Source organism: Taurulus bubalis (genome assembly GCF_910589615.1).
Source record: "Taurulus bubalis genome assembly, chromosome: 19".
Classification (NCBI taxonomy): Eukaryota; Metazoa; Chordata; class Actinopteri; order Perciformes; family Cottidae; genus Taurulus; species Taurulus bubalis.
Genome location: NC_136607.1, coordinates 19,125,893 through 19,141,689, shown reverse-complemented (window position 1 = coordinate 19,141,689; position 15,797 = coordinate 19,125,893). Strand labels below are relative to the sequence as shown.

The following is a 15,797-nucleotide window of genomic DNA, read 5'->3' as shown; positions in this document are numbered from 1 at the left end:
TGAAAAAAAACTGTGTTGATAGAGAATATTGTGTTGGTTTTTCCACACAAAAGCCTTTTAAAAGCACTGCTGGTGTATTTTCAAAGACCTTTAGATTCACATCCTAGTGTGTAACTTATATTGTTCTCTTTATTAACATATATATATATATATATGTATATGTGTGTGTGTGTGTGTGTGTGTGTGTGTGTGTGTGTGTGTGTGTGTGTGTGTGTGTGTGTGTGTGTGTGTGTGTGTATGACACATATATACAGTACTATAACAGTACTGTGTTGTCCTGCAGGCTTGAACACAGAAACTCTCACTCTCTCTTCCTCTCTCACGCTAACCTTAACTTCATTTGAACTCACTTATAGTCTGAGAAGCAAAACCTCTCTCTTCTCTCTCTTTTCTCTCTCTCTCTCCCTCTCCCTCCCTCTCTATTTTCTCTCTCTCTCTCTCTCTCCCTCTCCCTCCCTCTCTCTTCTCTCTCTCCCAGTGAAGTCATGAGCAGCCACTCAGCGCCGGGCAGAAGCTGAATCTGAAGCTGAAGAAGCTGAAGGAGCGCAGTGAGCTCCACAGTTCAGGATTCCGCTCAGGTTGACCGCAGCTCCTCCACCGTCGGCCCGCATGGAGACACCACCGACCCGGACAGCAGCAGCACCTCTAGCAGCACCGACCCGGACAGCAGCAGCACCGACCCGGACAGCAGCAGGCACCTCTAGCAGCACCGACCCAGACAGCAGCAGCACCGACCCGCCGTCTCGGGTCCGGCCTGAAGGGGGACAGTCTGCAGGATCACTTTCCTCGCGCCGCTGAGGAGGACACCTCCTCTTCTTCTTTTTCGAGTAGTCCGGTTCTCTTTTTGTGTGCGTCTCCCTCCGTCTCTCGCAGTCTCGTTTTTTTTTTTTTTACTTTTAATTTTTTCCTTGAACAAGAGGCGCTGCTGTTTCCCGGAGTCAACCTGCTCGGCCAGCACCCATGAATTCAGATAAAAATGTGTACCTCGGCAGAGACAAAGGCATCATGCGGAAGAGAGCCCTGCTCCTTCGGAAGGGTTGCAGCTTCGAGATTACCAGGTAGGTCCTCTTTTGTTTCAGGGGCACGATCCATGTGTGTGTGTGTGGGACCAGAGGGTTATCAGCTCTAGAGCCCTCCTCATCAACTGCAATCTCCTGCAAAGAAGTCTCCCTTCGCATACGCTGGTCTTTCACCTTGTGGGTCGGGAGGGTTTAGCCAGGATCTGCAGTGTCTGTAAACAGTACAGTCTGGTTGTTGTTAAAAAAGCACATTTTGTTCATCCTCACTCATCTCAACGCCGTGCGCGAGCTCTCCGGCCGGACTGCGCGCGGCGGGGTGAAGCGTTACGCACGGACACATCCCGCCTGCACCTGGCGCTGCAACGTGGTCCGAGTGGACAGGACGTCTAGTGCCACACCTGAGTGTGACCGGGCAGCGGCCCAAAGCATGAGCCGCAGCGCTGCGATTATGCAGCTTTTAATTCCGCCTTCAAGGGATCGAATCCCTCACTGTACGACTCACACCCGGACACCTGTGAGCGCCCGCGCATCCCGAGGCGGCAGGGGGTGACAGACAGACCGCCTGCCGGGCTGCGGATGTGCCTTCTCAGCGTGGTGACTGCTTTTTCTGCTCTTTTTTGTGTGTGGCACAAACCCTCCCGGAGGTCCTCTGAGGGATGCGATGCGGCCTCCTGTGTGCAGCTCGTTTGTCCGTGCTGTGTGTGTGTTTGGACCCCTAGATAGCTGCTGTTATTTAAAGGCTCTCGCTTTCACTGATGTGACACTAGTTCCTTCCTCTTTGCATACTGAGCACTGTGTGTGTCAACAACTTGTGATGGCAAGAGTGTTGGAGGTAATGATGGAGCGCGACAGCACGTGATGCCTTCAGGAAGCTTTGAGCTGCAATTAACCATTATTATTAAATTAAGATAATCCTTTATTAGTGGGGAAATTGCAGTACAAGAGACACATACAAAAACAAGTAATATGAATAAACAGTAATAAAACAATAAATAATCTACAATATCAGTATTATATATACAGACAGAATAGACATGTATTTAAAAATGTATTTATATTGCACCAGTTGAAGTAATTAAAGAGTGCAATCCTCGTAGAAGGTGTATAAAGCATACAATATACATGCACACTTAATAATATGTGTTTTCTTGCAGCTTTCACTGTCACATTGTTTTTGGAAGCAAAAAATAGCAACACATTGTATCAGTTTTAAAGTAAAACTGTACTTACAGGTCAAAATCTCCAATTGGTGTACTGGGTAGAGGTATTAAACCAAACAGACTCCATTCTAATGCAAAAATGTAAAATTAAATATATTAGAGCAGAAGGAGCACAACACATATCTAGATTTGTCTGACCTAAACAAATATTCCATTGACTGTGATGTCAGAATGGGAAAAGCAGAAGATGCACAATGCATGGGAACATTTTTGATTTTGATTAATCATCCACCTGTGGCAGCTTTCATTCATCCTGATTGTATTGTTCTGATCAGCTCACTTCCACTTCCTCCTCCTCTCATTTCCTGCCACTGCAGACAGATCTGTGGAGGTGTTCCTGAAGAGCAAATTTACTCAAGAATCTCGCTTCATTGCTCTTACAGCTGATAACTGTGTGTGTGTGTGTGTGTGTGTGTGTGTGTGTGTGTGTGTGTGTGTGTGTAGCACTTAGATTCAAACTACACATCTCTTCTAATCAGCCTGATTGGCCCCGTGTTGTGATGACGACGGCCCTTGTTTCTTCTTTGTCTGCTTGCTGGGGACCCGCAGTCTCGCTGCACGGCTTCCCGGCAGACCGTCTCTCAGACACCGGGTTGAACAGACGATCAATCAGAACCACGCCTGACGTGCGTGGGGGAAATAGATTCTCCGCGATATGGAGGGAATATGGACGACACTCGAGCGAAGGGCTGCTGCTGAGAAGTGTGTGTGTAATTCATCTTCCTGCAGAAATGCATGACCAAAACATATTCAGACAGTACACACAGTATGTTGGAAACCGGCTCTCACACACACAGAGACACACACACTCACTGGCTGAAGTGTTTCCATATGTTTGACTGTGGAAGTACATCATATGGTAGTTTAATCGAGTTATCTGCCCTCTTTTCCTCCACCAGGCTACAGTGGTGGAAGAAGTACTTGGTACCTTTATATAAGTAAAAATACCATAACGCACAACCATGTGGAAATACTCCATTACTACTACAAGTATAGAGGTATTATCAGCAAGTATCAAAAGTAAAAGTGCGCATTCTGCAGAAAAATAGCCCCGTAAGTGTTATATTCTTATCATATATGACATTATTAGACTGTAATTAGTGATGCAATAGTTAAGTATTGTAGCTGGTTGAGGTGGAGCTACTTTTAAGTACTTTATATACAGTTAGGTAGTTTTTAAAGAGGTTCCCAACCTCGGGGTCAGGCCCTTGTCTGGGTGCAGACGTTTGAGTCCGCCCACTCCACGAGTTCGAGTCGCCTGATTCGTCTGGCAACGCGAGCTGAAACTTCGGGGGCGGGACTTACGCCGATGTCAGCCGGTTGTCAAGGTCCTGAAAAGCTGTTGTCAAGATGTTGTCAGCCGAGAGCCAGAAGCGAGGAGTAAAAACAACAACGGAGACCTATTGCTGCTGCTGACGCTCACGCCGCTGCCTTCTAAATTGATTAAAAGGGCCGAACAGCACTTTGCTTTGATGTCGAGAAACATTTATTATTTACCTCCGTCGCACTGCCACGAGACGCCGGGTTGAGACGACAGCAGAGCTTTCTTTATCCTCGGCATCTTTGTTGGCCCGTCTTCTCTGCTCTCTGTCCCTCACCGGTATGTTCAGCACACTTTGTGTATCTTCAACCCTGACAAGTAAAACATTGACACAAATCCTCCCAGAAAGGGAGAATTACCCCGACCATATCTTGCTAGTTTACTCTGGACCCTTGACATTGAGGTGCAAACTCAAATATTGATTAATGTGCACCGCCCCTGGTAAATATAAATACATACATAATTGGCCTCTCTTTGGCGTTTTAGCTACTAAATAATAGTTTTGAACTCCTCTGATTAACAAATAAATTGTACATATATACGGCAATTCATCATAAGCTAGTTCTGTTCTTTTAAACGTTGTCTTTTAACTCGCTCCGCTCTTAAAACATTGACACCAAGTGAAGTCTCAGAGACATCTGAAGAAACCCGACTGGACTTGAACTCGCCTTAACGATGTGCTGTATTTTATATAGTTATCCTGTGTTTTCATCTGAACAGTAACTTGTAATTAATGCGCTTCATACTTTGTCACTTTCTACCTCCGGGGTGAGCGACATCTTGCAGTAATGAATCCAAATACAAGATTATTCTAAATATTAGCAAGAAGTGAACAATTCTGGTGATTTGTCCTATAATCTCCACGTTAATCGGCTTTGGGATAAACACTTCGCATCACATTATTACAGCATTTCTGACTGTGTTTTGGGCACCGCTCCATGGTGACTAAGCCTTATCTAACAAAGCCAGCTGGCCGCTCGTCTCATGGCAGCAGGGCGGCAGGTGAAGCAGAACGTCTGTTTCTCTGACTCCAACCAGTGGCGTGGTCATTCTCCTCTGATGGCTGCAGGTGGCTGCATGTTGGTGTATGCTAGTCGGCTCAGAGGGTAGAGCGGGTCTTCCTTGTAACCACAAGGACGGCGGTTCGATCCCCAGCTCCTTGAGGCTGCACGTCAAAGTGCTCTTGAGCAAGACGTTGAAACCCAAGTTGTTCTCCGGCGCTTCAGAATAGCCACGGCTCCTAAAATACTTAGGGTGGGTTAATGCAGACGTCTTCATGTATGTACCTGTGGATGACAATTTAATTCAGGATGTATATGTATCGGCAGTACATGTGGATACAGAAATAAATGATTAGTGGGGTGTGGAGGTAGAAAGCTACTGAACTGTCATGGTCAAATTGCTTTGTGGGTAATGTAGGCGCCCAATTCCTTCGTCAAGGAACAAACAATGCATAATAAAAAAAGGCAATATCTCTGCTTCTGCTGCTGCATTTTTGTACTGTGGATGAAAAGAAGATGTGAGTCTGAAGTGTTATCGTGCAAAATCAGTTGAGTTCATCATGCTGGTGCATAAAACAAGCTCACACAACTTTTGGGCGAGTTCTTCGCCCAATCTTGAGCTTGACAGGAGAGTCTGGACGTCTTCCAGGAACAACCCATCCTAACCTATTTAGTGTTTCTTTCCCATTCATCTTCACAACAATTCTAACATGTCGACTCTGAACTCGTGACTCGTGGTCCGTCTCAGACTTCTTCCCCGTCGAGCCCCGGCTGATTGTGTGTGAATGAGATGAGTGACACTTGAAGGAGCCAGGAAATCACTGGCTCAGCTCTGACCAGCAGCTGGCAGAACAAACGTAGCTCTCAGAGACACAAAGGGAAACTATGTGAACAGGCGGTAACACATTCTGCGAAGCGGCAAGCGCACACACGCACACACACACACACACACACACACACACACACTGACCACCGGGGGAAGATTTGATCAGATGAAGCCAGGATCCAGAATCAGAAAAGGTCAGCGCCATGCTTTCTAATGAGTCCATTGGCAACGTCAGCAGATTCTGAAGCGGTGGAAACTAACCACATTGGAGTCTTGTCAATCCATAACAGAACATTTGTAGTTCATTTAAGGAAAGGCATGCGCTGGCAGGCAGCGGGAAGGGCCATTTATCACGGGAGCCAACGCAGGGCAGTGTGTGATCAGAACACATGGTTTAATTTTGTAACGCAGAACAAATACGGGAAGGATAAGGAGTTCGTTCACGACGTAGGGAGGAAAAAGAGACGGCCTGGATTGGTTGGCTTTGATATGTGAGCTGTTCGTTCATCAATCCGGCCCCTCCTTGCTCTTACCGTCCTCCACGAACAAGAAGCTTCTCATGGAGCGGCGATAAACTTCCCCCTGCAAGCTGCGGCCGCATTAACGGAGCAAAAATAGATCCTCTGGCAGACTCCTTCACTCGCTCGTCCTCCTCCTTACCTGAACCGCTCGCTTCAGAGGTCACGTCAGGGCATTGGCTCTGAAATGCTTTCATTAACCTCTCACGCTGCCAGAGCCCACAGTTTGTCGGATTGGCACCAGACTGGAGCCAAATGTAGCCGAGCTGCTGCATTCAGCTGCTTTGGAAAGGATTTTCTTTTTTAAAGAGGTGGGGGGAGAAGAAGAAAAGGAAATCTGCATTCGGGTTTGTCCTCTTGTGGTTAAGCTTTTACAGTAGGCTTCAAAGCTGCATGTGAATGAGGAACATGTGTTTTGAATATCAGACATGTTTTCTGTATTTTTTTACGTCTCAGAATGCACGAACATGGACTCTCATCTCTCTAGCAGACAGAGGGAACGGGGTGGCGGGAGGCCGGGCTGCTCGGGTCTCCCTCTGCGTTACAGTCTGTCACGAAGCCGCCAGCCGGGATTTACTGACATCTATGCTGACTTAATGCACTCCTCTGCTTTGCACACTGTGAACTCGTACAGCCCTCACACACACAGACCTTCACACTCGTAGTTTGGATTGGACAAGAGAGAATGAAGAGGTTTATTAAAGATTATTTGAAGGATTTTAATAAAAAAACGTTATTTTCTTCAAGCGTTCAGTGTAGAAGTTCTCCACATTAATGACAAAATATGTTGGTGATAACGAAACAGGAGCATTTCTGATCTGACGCCCTATAAGCAGGTCAGTAGCTTTCATCATCAACATATATTTACTTTACAATCATTGAAGTGTAATGCTGCGACAAATAAAGCTGCGTTCACACCAAACGCGTTGCGAATGTTACTGGCGCCTGAAAGGGGGCGTGGCCTATCTCGGAAACCGTTTATTAGCCAGGAATGTTTACACAAACAAAGAATTTTGGCATGAGAAAGAAAAGAAGAAGAAAGGAAAGAATGAAAAAAAAATAGTCCGTGGCTTATCTCCGTAAAAACAGTTACCGTTTCCTTCATCCCCCAAGGAAATAACCACTAGTTCTGCTTTATCCTTGTTGTGTAAATTCCACAAATGTCGGAACATCAATCCATGGTGTCTGGGTTCATAATATTATCCGTAGTCCCACAACAGCGTCTGAAATTCGCGTCTGTGCATTGACTTTGCATGTAATCTACTCGCACGTCTATTCGCAACGCGTCTGGTGTGAACGCAGCATAAGAAGACCAGGAGCACTCATATCATCAAAATAAATCTAGATTAATGCAGCAGAAAGAATGATATTGCCAATTTTTTTCCATGCGTTTTTCTTCCTTACCCAAACATGGCGACTAGCTACCTGCATTTTCCAAAATGCAGCTTGACTGCCTACCAGCTGGGTTGAAGATTTAGGTTATTATGCTAAAGGCGGCTAATGTAGCTCGAGCTACTACAGAGATCTTGTTAACTTTTCTTCTTTCTAACTTTTCAACCCCAGATTTTATTCAATTTGCAAACGTCTGGCCAATGGGACATCACTTGTGGCGGTTTATCAGATTTCGCACAGCTCTGGTTTCACTCCTCAGCACCTGTGAACAGACTTGTACCATCAAAGACGTTGCTTCCAGGAGTTATGATTGCATGCTCACTGTGTCGGTGCAATATCGTATCACTTGTTTGACTTTCCGTAGAAGGCTGGAGCTGGAGCTGGGAAATTGAAGTAGTGTGCGAGGCTGGTTCTGCTCCGCAGCCGTGGAGTCGGTCCCTCAGTGAGGTCTGATAAACACTGGACTGTAATCACTCCCATATGTGGCTGCATAGCTCAGCACAAGCCGGCACAGTTCAGCCATGCGCACAATGCAGAGCACCGGGCTCATTTAGTCAGAAAAATAGATTCAAATTACAAGAGGAAAAAAATAAAATACCAAACAAAAAAGGAAAGAAAAATCCCTCTCTTGATTACAGCCCTATGCAAACGTCTCCTCTTGGACTGAAACATCTGCTTCCATTTAGGGCTTTAAGACACATACCTACACATTAAAATGCACTGTGCGCTGCTACGGGAAAGCTCGGAGGCTGGAAAAACATTTCCCATCTTAGTTGGCTGCAACAAGCCCAGCGTAGAGCGACTTCTACTTCAAGCATGGCGGCGGTTCAGACGCCACTTCCATGCAAGAGTCGTATTCTGTTTCCTTTTTTTCTCCAAGTTGGATACACTTTTTTTTTTTCCAGGCGCAAAGGGAAAGTTAGTGTGTGTTGAAGTATGAAAGATCAGAGGAAAGTCTGCAGCGTGAGGTTCTTCACACCAGCACACTAACCCCGTCATCACCCCTTTAGAGCGGCCCAGGAGAGGCCGGGGAGGAAATGGAGCCTGAAGGGTTACCGATGTACATTTTTACCCTGCGGTTTTAAGGGAGGCCGGACGGGACGGGAAAAAAAACCTTCTCGGTTAGAGAGTGAGCCGCATAAAGAAAGGGTGAAAGAATAAAAGAGATGGAAGTGCGGCGGATTGAAAGTATGTGTGGAATCATCGAGGAAGAGTGTATTTTCAGCAGAGGTTGTAAAGATGTGGATCATATTAAGTTTTTGTGTGGACATTCTTCGGAAAAAAAACATCCCAGAGGGAGTTTCCCCAACTGTAGGCCTCTTAGTTGTACTGCAATAGTACATGTATGATATTGCACGTCGCCATTTCTCCTGAGCCGTTCTGAAATAAGAACGTCTGCCTTCACAAAAACACAAACACCAAGACTCAGGTGCACATTTGCTTTAAATGTGTGCACATGCACAAATACATGCATCTTCCTTTTAACCAACATAACTTATTGAGAAACAGGCAGATCAACAATGCTGACATGATGCTGATTAGCAGGTAGAATGTTTATTATGTTAAATTTCATAGTTTAGTGCATTTGTGGGCTATGCTAACATGTTGTTGTTGTCATTTAACATGAAGTACAGCTGAATTTAGCTCGATCGTTTTATAAGTGTATTGGAAGAATTACAATTTTGACCTGATGGTGGTGATGAAAAGTTCAAGGATCAACAAATGTGTTATAATTCATCCTCTGGGGACTTTAAATAAATGGATATATTTCAAGCCATGAATGATTCATATTTACCTTTTTATGATAGTATTAACTGCTTTTTGGGAAGTGTAGGGTTCACGCAATAAGAGAGAATAACATGGAGCCATACTCTTGCATTATATTTCTTTTGCAGATGCAGTAAATGTGATTCCTATGTCTTCTAAAAATAAAAGAAGGCAAAAGAAACCAGAAACTATAGCCAGAGGTTCGAAAAATATAGCCATAAATTACTGAACTCTGATAAAGAAACTAGTGTCCATATGTATCTTTCCAGTACACCATTTATAATGCATATTTCACATAAATCATCACCACAGATGCATCATTCTTACCCTTATTGAACATCATTGCCGTGAGGCAACATACAAATATCCAGGTGGGGTATGTGGGGGTGATAATTAAGTTTAAATGTAATTGATTGTTCATCAGAAAACCCCAATCTTCTAGAAAATAGGAAAAACTAATTTTTGCTTAAATAACACTTTATGCAAGAGAGGGTTCATATTACATTTACATAATGAAATGGTAATATATTGGTTCTTATTTAATTGTGATACACATTATAACCACAAGAGGGCAGACTCTCCCTGTATTAGCAGTCTTACCATATGGTGGAGGGTCAGTGTTTGTACATTTGTGAGAAAGAATTCATACTTTGGATCTTTGTCGTTTAGTTTGATCTTTTTGATTCTGCACCGCTCTGAAGTCCAAATCAAGCGGATGAGTTGCAGATTAAAAGATTCAAAGTGACGTGTTTATAAGCAGTTGTTTCTTCATGTTCTCTAACAGCAGAATTTACTGATGCATTATTCATTATATTTGGGACTAAACAGGGTTCTTACGGTCAACCTGGAAAAGTCATGGAATTTTAAAATGGTTATTTCCAGGCCTGGAAAAGTCCTTGAAAAAAATAAAATCCCAAAGGTTTAGTAAAAGTCATGTAAATGTGTTATATTCATGTGTTCATGTCATTCATTTACGCTGAGTTTGAAATAATTAATATGCTTTTAAAAGAAAGACGCTCAAAATATAAGCAGGCATACATACAGGCATCTATATAAATGTTTATTCTTTTAATCAAACTATTGTCTCATTCATTTGTGTATTTTAAGGTTTACTGTATGCTTTGTATTCTCATTGTTAGTTTAAATACTACATTTACTCACTTGTTCATGTTTACACCCAGATTTCAAATAATGTTTGGTCATGGAAATTTGGTTATGTCATTTACTCATGAAATGCATTGGTCAAAATGTGTATGAACCCTGCTTAAAGTGCATTGTCGGTATCCAAAATAAAACAGCACCAAAGCACACACACACACACACACACACACACGACATAACACATGTAGCCATGGGCCGAAGGGCAGAGTGGTGTCCAGAGCCGGTCTGACCGTTGCAGACGAAAGGTTAATTCACCTGATCACATCTAATGAGAGCGCCATCATCAATCGCTGCGGCCCGACACGCTGACATTTCACAGAGGCCACGAGGTGACCTGCTGGCATTTGGGACGCACTGGAGACAAAGAGGCCAATGTCTGAATCCAAATCGGCTGCACGTGTACACATGCATGCGAGTGCGTGCATGTGCTTATTTGTGTGTGACCATTAGATAGAGATCGATCGCCATAGAATATCTTCCAAGAAGCGAGGCAGTTGCTGATTTTCACACAACTGAAATTGAAGAAGTACTCGGATCATTTATTTAGGTAAAAGTACCAACGCAGCAATGTGGAAATACTGCATTGTCGGGCAATGGCAACTATTACTTTCATCATCGATTAAGTAGTATTTTCAGAGGCAAGCGCACAAGATACGATATGTATCGCGATACACGTGTCACAGTACGATATATGTCGCGATACACTTGTCACAGTATGATATGTATCGTGATACATGTGTCACAGTACGATATGCATCGCGATACACGTGTCAAATGCGATATGTATCGTGATACACGTGTCAAATACGATATGTATCGCGATACACGTGTCAAATACGATATGTATCGCGATACACGTGTCACAATACGATATGTATCGCGATACACATGTCACAGTACGATATATATCGTGATACATGTGTCACAGTACGATATGTATCGTGATACATGTGTCACAGTACGATATATATCGCGATACACGTGTCACAGTACGATATATATCGTGATACATGTGTCACAGTACGATATATATCGTGATACATGTGTCACAGTACGATATGTATCGCGATACATGTGTCACAGTACGATATATATCGCGATACATGTGTCACAGTACGATATATATCGCGATACATGTGTCACAGTACGATATATATCGTGATACATGTGTCACAGTACGATATGTATCGCGATACACGTGTCACAATACGATATGTATCGCGATACACGTGCCACAGTACGATATATTGCGATACGATGCCATACATATTGCAATACTCTTTTCTTTTTCTTTTCTTTTTTAATGTAAAAATAGAGCTGAATTTTGTTTTTGCTGTGAACCACCTGGATAGTCTAATGTGTACATCACATGAAAGTGGACAACTTGCATCAAAACTACTTTAAAAGGTATTTTTATTGCACATAGTCACTCAGCAGAGGACACACTGAACTGAAATGCACTTGCCATAACAAATCAGATGCAAATACCTTTTTGTATAGCCTAGCACCGCCTCTCTACAGTATATGGCCGCTTGCTTGTCATAATTTTGTCTATGAAATGTTTGTTTTTTTCAATATTAAACAGTCCAAAGTGATTAAATTAAATTTATTTTTAAAAAACAAATCAATATTTGACCAACCAAAAATATTCTGTTTCATTTTACATGACATAAAAGCATCAAATCTTCATATTTGAGAAGCTGCAACCAGTTGCAAAGATGAATAGTTGGCAATATTATTTTCTGCAGCTCGATTAATTGACTTGTTGTGGCTCCACTCTTGCAGAAGTATTAACAGCAAAATGTACTCACTATGCAGAAAAATTGGCAAAATGTTGCCCATTTCAAATACCTTTTACACATGTGGACATAGTTTGGTCCAGTGTCTCCCAACCTAGGGGTCGGGCCACTCCAAAGGGCCACTCGATACATCTGAGGGGTCGTGAGATGATTAATGAGAGTTGGAAAGACTAAAGCTTTGAAGTCCTTTCCTTTTTCTTTTGTGAAAAGTGTGGATTATTTTTCCTCTGAATGAACAACTCGCATCTGGGGTGATCACCCTAATTTTACTCTTGTCCCATGCATTCTAATGTTTATTAATGCAGCGGTTTAAAACGGTCGTTGGACCTGCATGTTGTATCTGGATGGTGTGCGACACAAAAACAGCTCTGCTGCGTTGATGCTTGTAGTTGTGTGTCACGTACTTTGCAATAGTGCTTTTTACTCATTTTTATAAATCTATTTCAAGCAATTACTCCTTTGGATCCAGCGTGATTCAGTGCGAGGAGCTGCACACCTAATTGCATGTTTCACACTCTCACACACACACACACACACACACACAGTAACGGAGGCTTTGTTTACCCGCCGCGTGGGAAAGGTGCTGTGGTCAGACTCGGCTTACTCGGTGAGACTAAAGGGCCGGAGTGGCAGCTGTCCAGAGAGGAGGCGGCGTAAAGCTTCGAGGGATTAGCGCACTATTGAGTCAAGAGCTCCTGATCCGCATCATGCAGCTTCTCGGGCTTCCACCGCCGAGGCTACAACGTGGATACACACTTGCATTTTGTGTACCTGTGCACGGCAACCATTACTGGCATGGACACATGGATTGAACCCACGCACCTTAATGCTTACACCCACATTAATGACCCCATCTTTGAAGTTGCATTTGTCTGAGGTATACAAAGCCTGGGATAGTCTATCACTGCTGGGTCCCACACACACACACACACACACACACACTAGCATGTGCAAGAGTTAAAGGGTTGCACAGTTTATAGTTCGCTTCCTACCTAATGCTGAAACCTTCAGTAGCTCCAAAGGACACGGCTTACTGGTTATTCAGCTTAATGGAAGCTGCATCTCAGTGTGTGTGTGTGTGTGTGTGTGTGTGTGTGTGTGTGTGTGAACCCTTTTGGTGTCTTTTAAGAGCACTCAGCATCTTAATGACCTTACACAAAATGCGGTGACACATAAGTGTAGTTTGAGTTGAGGTAATCCATGTGAACGTGGCATTAAAGCAGAAGGCGGCGAGCCCGAGGCATTTTGATTGTCTTTTCATGAAAACTGCCCAAAACAGTCGATCAACAGATGAATGGATGAATGTTGCCCTTGTCATGTCCATTTAATTATCGTACATGTGTCTTCTAGCCGTGTTTCTGGCAGACTGGATGTTTTCAGCATTGGTGCGTCTCACAGTTCAGGATATAAAGAGTAACCTGTTGCAGCATTAAGCTCAACGTGCATCTTAAAGCATAATAAATGTGTAGAATATAGGGATGTTGATTTTGAATTATTTTTCTGATGCTTCAACCCTCCTCAAGACCTGCTTGTTTTTTTCCTTTTTAAAAAATTCTGTGGTTACACTCTTTCTTTCTTTCTTTCTTTCTTTCTAATTAGTCTTATATTATAGCAAAAGGGCTGCTCTCGGTGGTGCAGGTGTCAAGAGGGACCAGGGTTCGATCCCCGACCCGGGCGGTCCCTTTGTGGAGTATGCACGTTCTCCCCGTGGCAGCCTGGGTTCCTTCCTGGTTCTCCGGCTTCCTCCCACAGTCCAAAGACATGCAGCTCAGGTTAATTGGACTCTAAATTGGCCGACTGTTTGGTCCGATCCCTTAAGGACTCACGGACCTCGAGGCTCCCGTGAAGTCTGTGAGGGTTTAGTTCTGTCCCACTGTCACACCATGGAGTGTTTGAGTCTCTGACAGACATTTTGACCTTTATGAACCCTTTCCATAAGTTTGCATTATGCCGACTTTGCCCAAGAGAATTACCCACAGTTCATAGCAATGTGACGTTAAACCCGCAGTTACCATGTAAGCATGGAGACGTAAAAAAAAAAAAAGGCAAAGAAAGAGGGTGAAGTTTGTCTTCGTCAGTTTGATGAAGGGAGACATCAGGAGAGAATGAAACACACTTCTTGTGTTTCTTGTCTTCTTTTCATTGAAGGGATCAGTAAATTAAACTCCTGGAGCCGACTGCTGCCACAGTGTACCAGTTATTTATCTCATGGCAGCTTTGTTATGCATTCAGGATGATACTCTAGCTCCAAGGCCACATTATCACACTGCTTTCTGAACAGGAAGTCTTCCCCGTCTGACTTCCCTTGTTACAGACTGGCTGCACCGTTAGAAACCAGAAGCCCTCATGCAAAGGTCATGTGGGCAGTGCGTGTCAAAGTGTAACAATGGGAGGGTATGGGATGAGGCTGTGTTTATGCATCATGCATGAATGTGTGTGTGTGTGTGTGTGTGTGTGTGTGTGTGTGTGTGTGTGTGTGTGTGTGTGTGTGTGTGTGTGTGTGTGTGTGTGTGTGTGTGTGAGATTGTCCTCGGGGCTCTAATTAGAGGCGGGGGTGTTCAGGTGTCTCAGGCTGGTTCTTTGTAACTTGATCCTGACGTAAGAAAACCAGGGCGGCCTTTTCAGCGTCTCTCTTTTGAAAAGGATTTATTTTTCTTCAGGCGGTGGCGGATCTCAGCTGCATTTCAACACGAGCTATCTTTAAAAGGAGGAAGCCATGTTCAGAGATGCCGTGTGTGTGTGTGTAGGTGTGTGTGTGTGCGCGTCGGAAACTTTAGGTGTTTTCTTGTGGCGTGCCACAGAGGGGGGTTTCTGCTGATTAAAAATTGATGAGCAGCTGAGTGCCATGTAGCCCGATCCGAGCATTCCTGCACTCTTTCATGTAGCGTGCGTGTGTGTGTGTGTGTGTGTGTGTGTGTGTGTGTGTGTGTGTGTGTGTGTGTGTGTGTGTGTGTGTGTATGTAGACTGAGATGGAGACACAGGCTGTGGCTGGGCTATTGTGGAGGTATCAGATTTAACTATGCTCTTATTTCACGTGTGTGTGTGTGTGTGAACCCTGTTTTGACTGTTTTTGCCACAATCATCTTTTTTATTAGTGTCCTCTCCCTCACATGTTCTATGTCTTCTTTCCCTCTGTGCTCCATCGTTCCATCACACATGTCATGTGACATCACAAGTCACATTACTTTGAGTAAACTCAGTTCTTAGCTAATTAAACCACTTAAGTACTGCCAGTACTGATGTTTAATAAGGCCAGAAGAAAAGAAAAGACAACCTTTAAGGGGGAAAAAGTAGATTGATTGATTTTATCTTTTTACATGTACATGTTTTGGGGAGAAAGGGAGACCAATGACTACAAAACACATGGGTGGATGTTTTTTGTGGCACGCCATCACTCAGTTCCTCTAATAAAAGCGGTAGCGGTGAAATGAACGCCACATTGCCACCACATCGTGTTAAATAAGTCAACGCAAGGCAGGGGAGTGTATTTTGAAGTGGTGATAAGAAAGTAAGAGAGGAGGAAGGCTGCATGAATGAATAAAGGAACGAATGACCTTATCATTGCCTGGACCTGTTGGTGAGTGGCATTATGGGTAAACCCCCAGAGAGCACAGGAGAGTGATTGAAGGTGAAGATGTGAGCGGAAAAAGAAACGCTAAGACCAGTTTCTGCTTTAAAAGATTTCTTTGAAAATGTGGCAATATATCGTCATTGTCTGACTTTTTTCATCTTTCATGGTTCTGGTCCTCTGACACTCTGTTCTATAATAATT

General features: G+C 43.8%; 1 protein-coding gene across 1 annotated transcript in view; it reads left to right on the top strand.

The window, feature by feature from the left end:
- Positions 1-960: 960 nt before the first annotated feature.
- Positions 961-15,797, top strand: part of garnl3 (GTPase activating Rap/RanGAP domain like 3) — a gene marked incomplete at both ends in the record, with an annotated part of 55,712 nt that continues 40,875 nt past the window's right edge. Inside the window, one exon of the mRNA XM_079235714.1 lies at positions 961-1,058. Within this exon, the coding sequence (XP_079091840.1) occupies positions 961-1,058 (98 nt within the window). The remainder of the gene's footprint in view (positions 1,059-15,797) is intronic.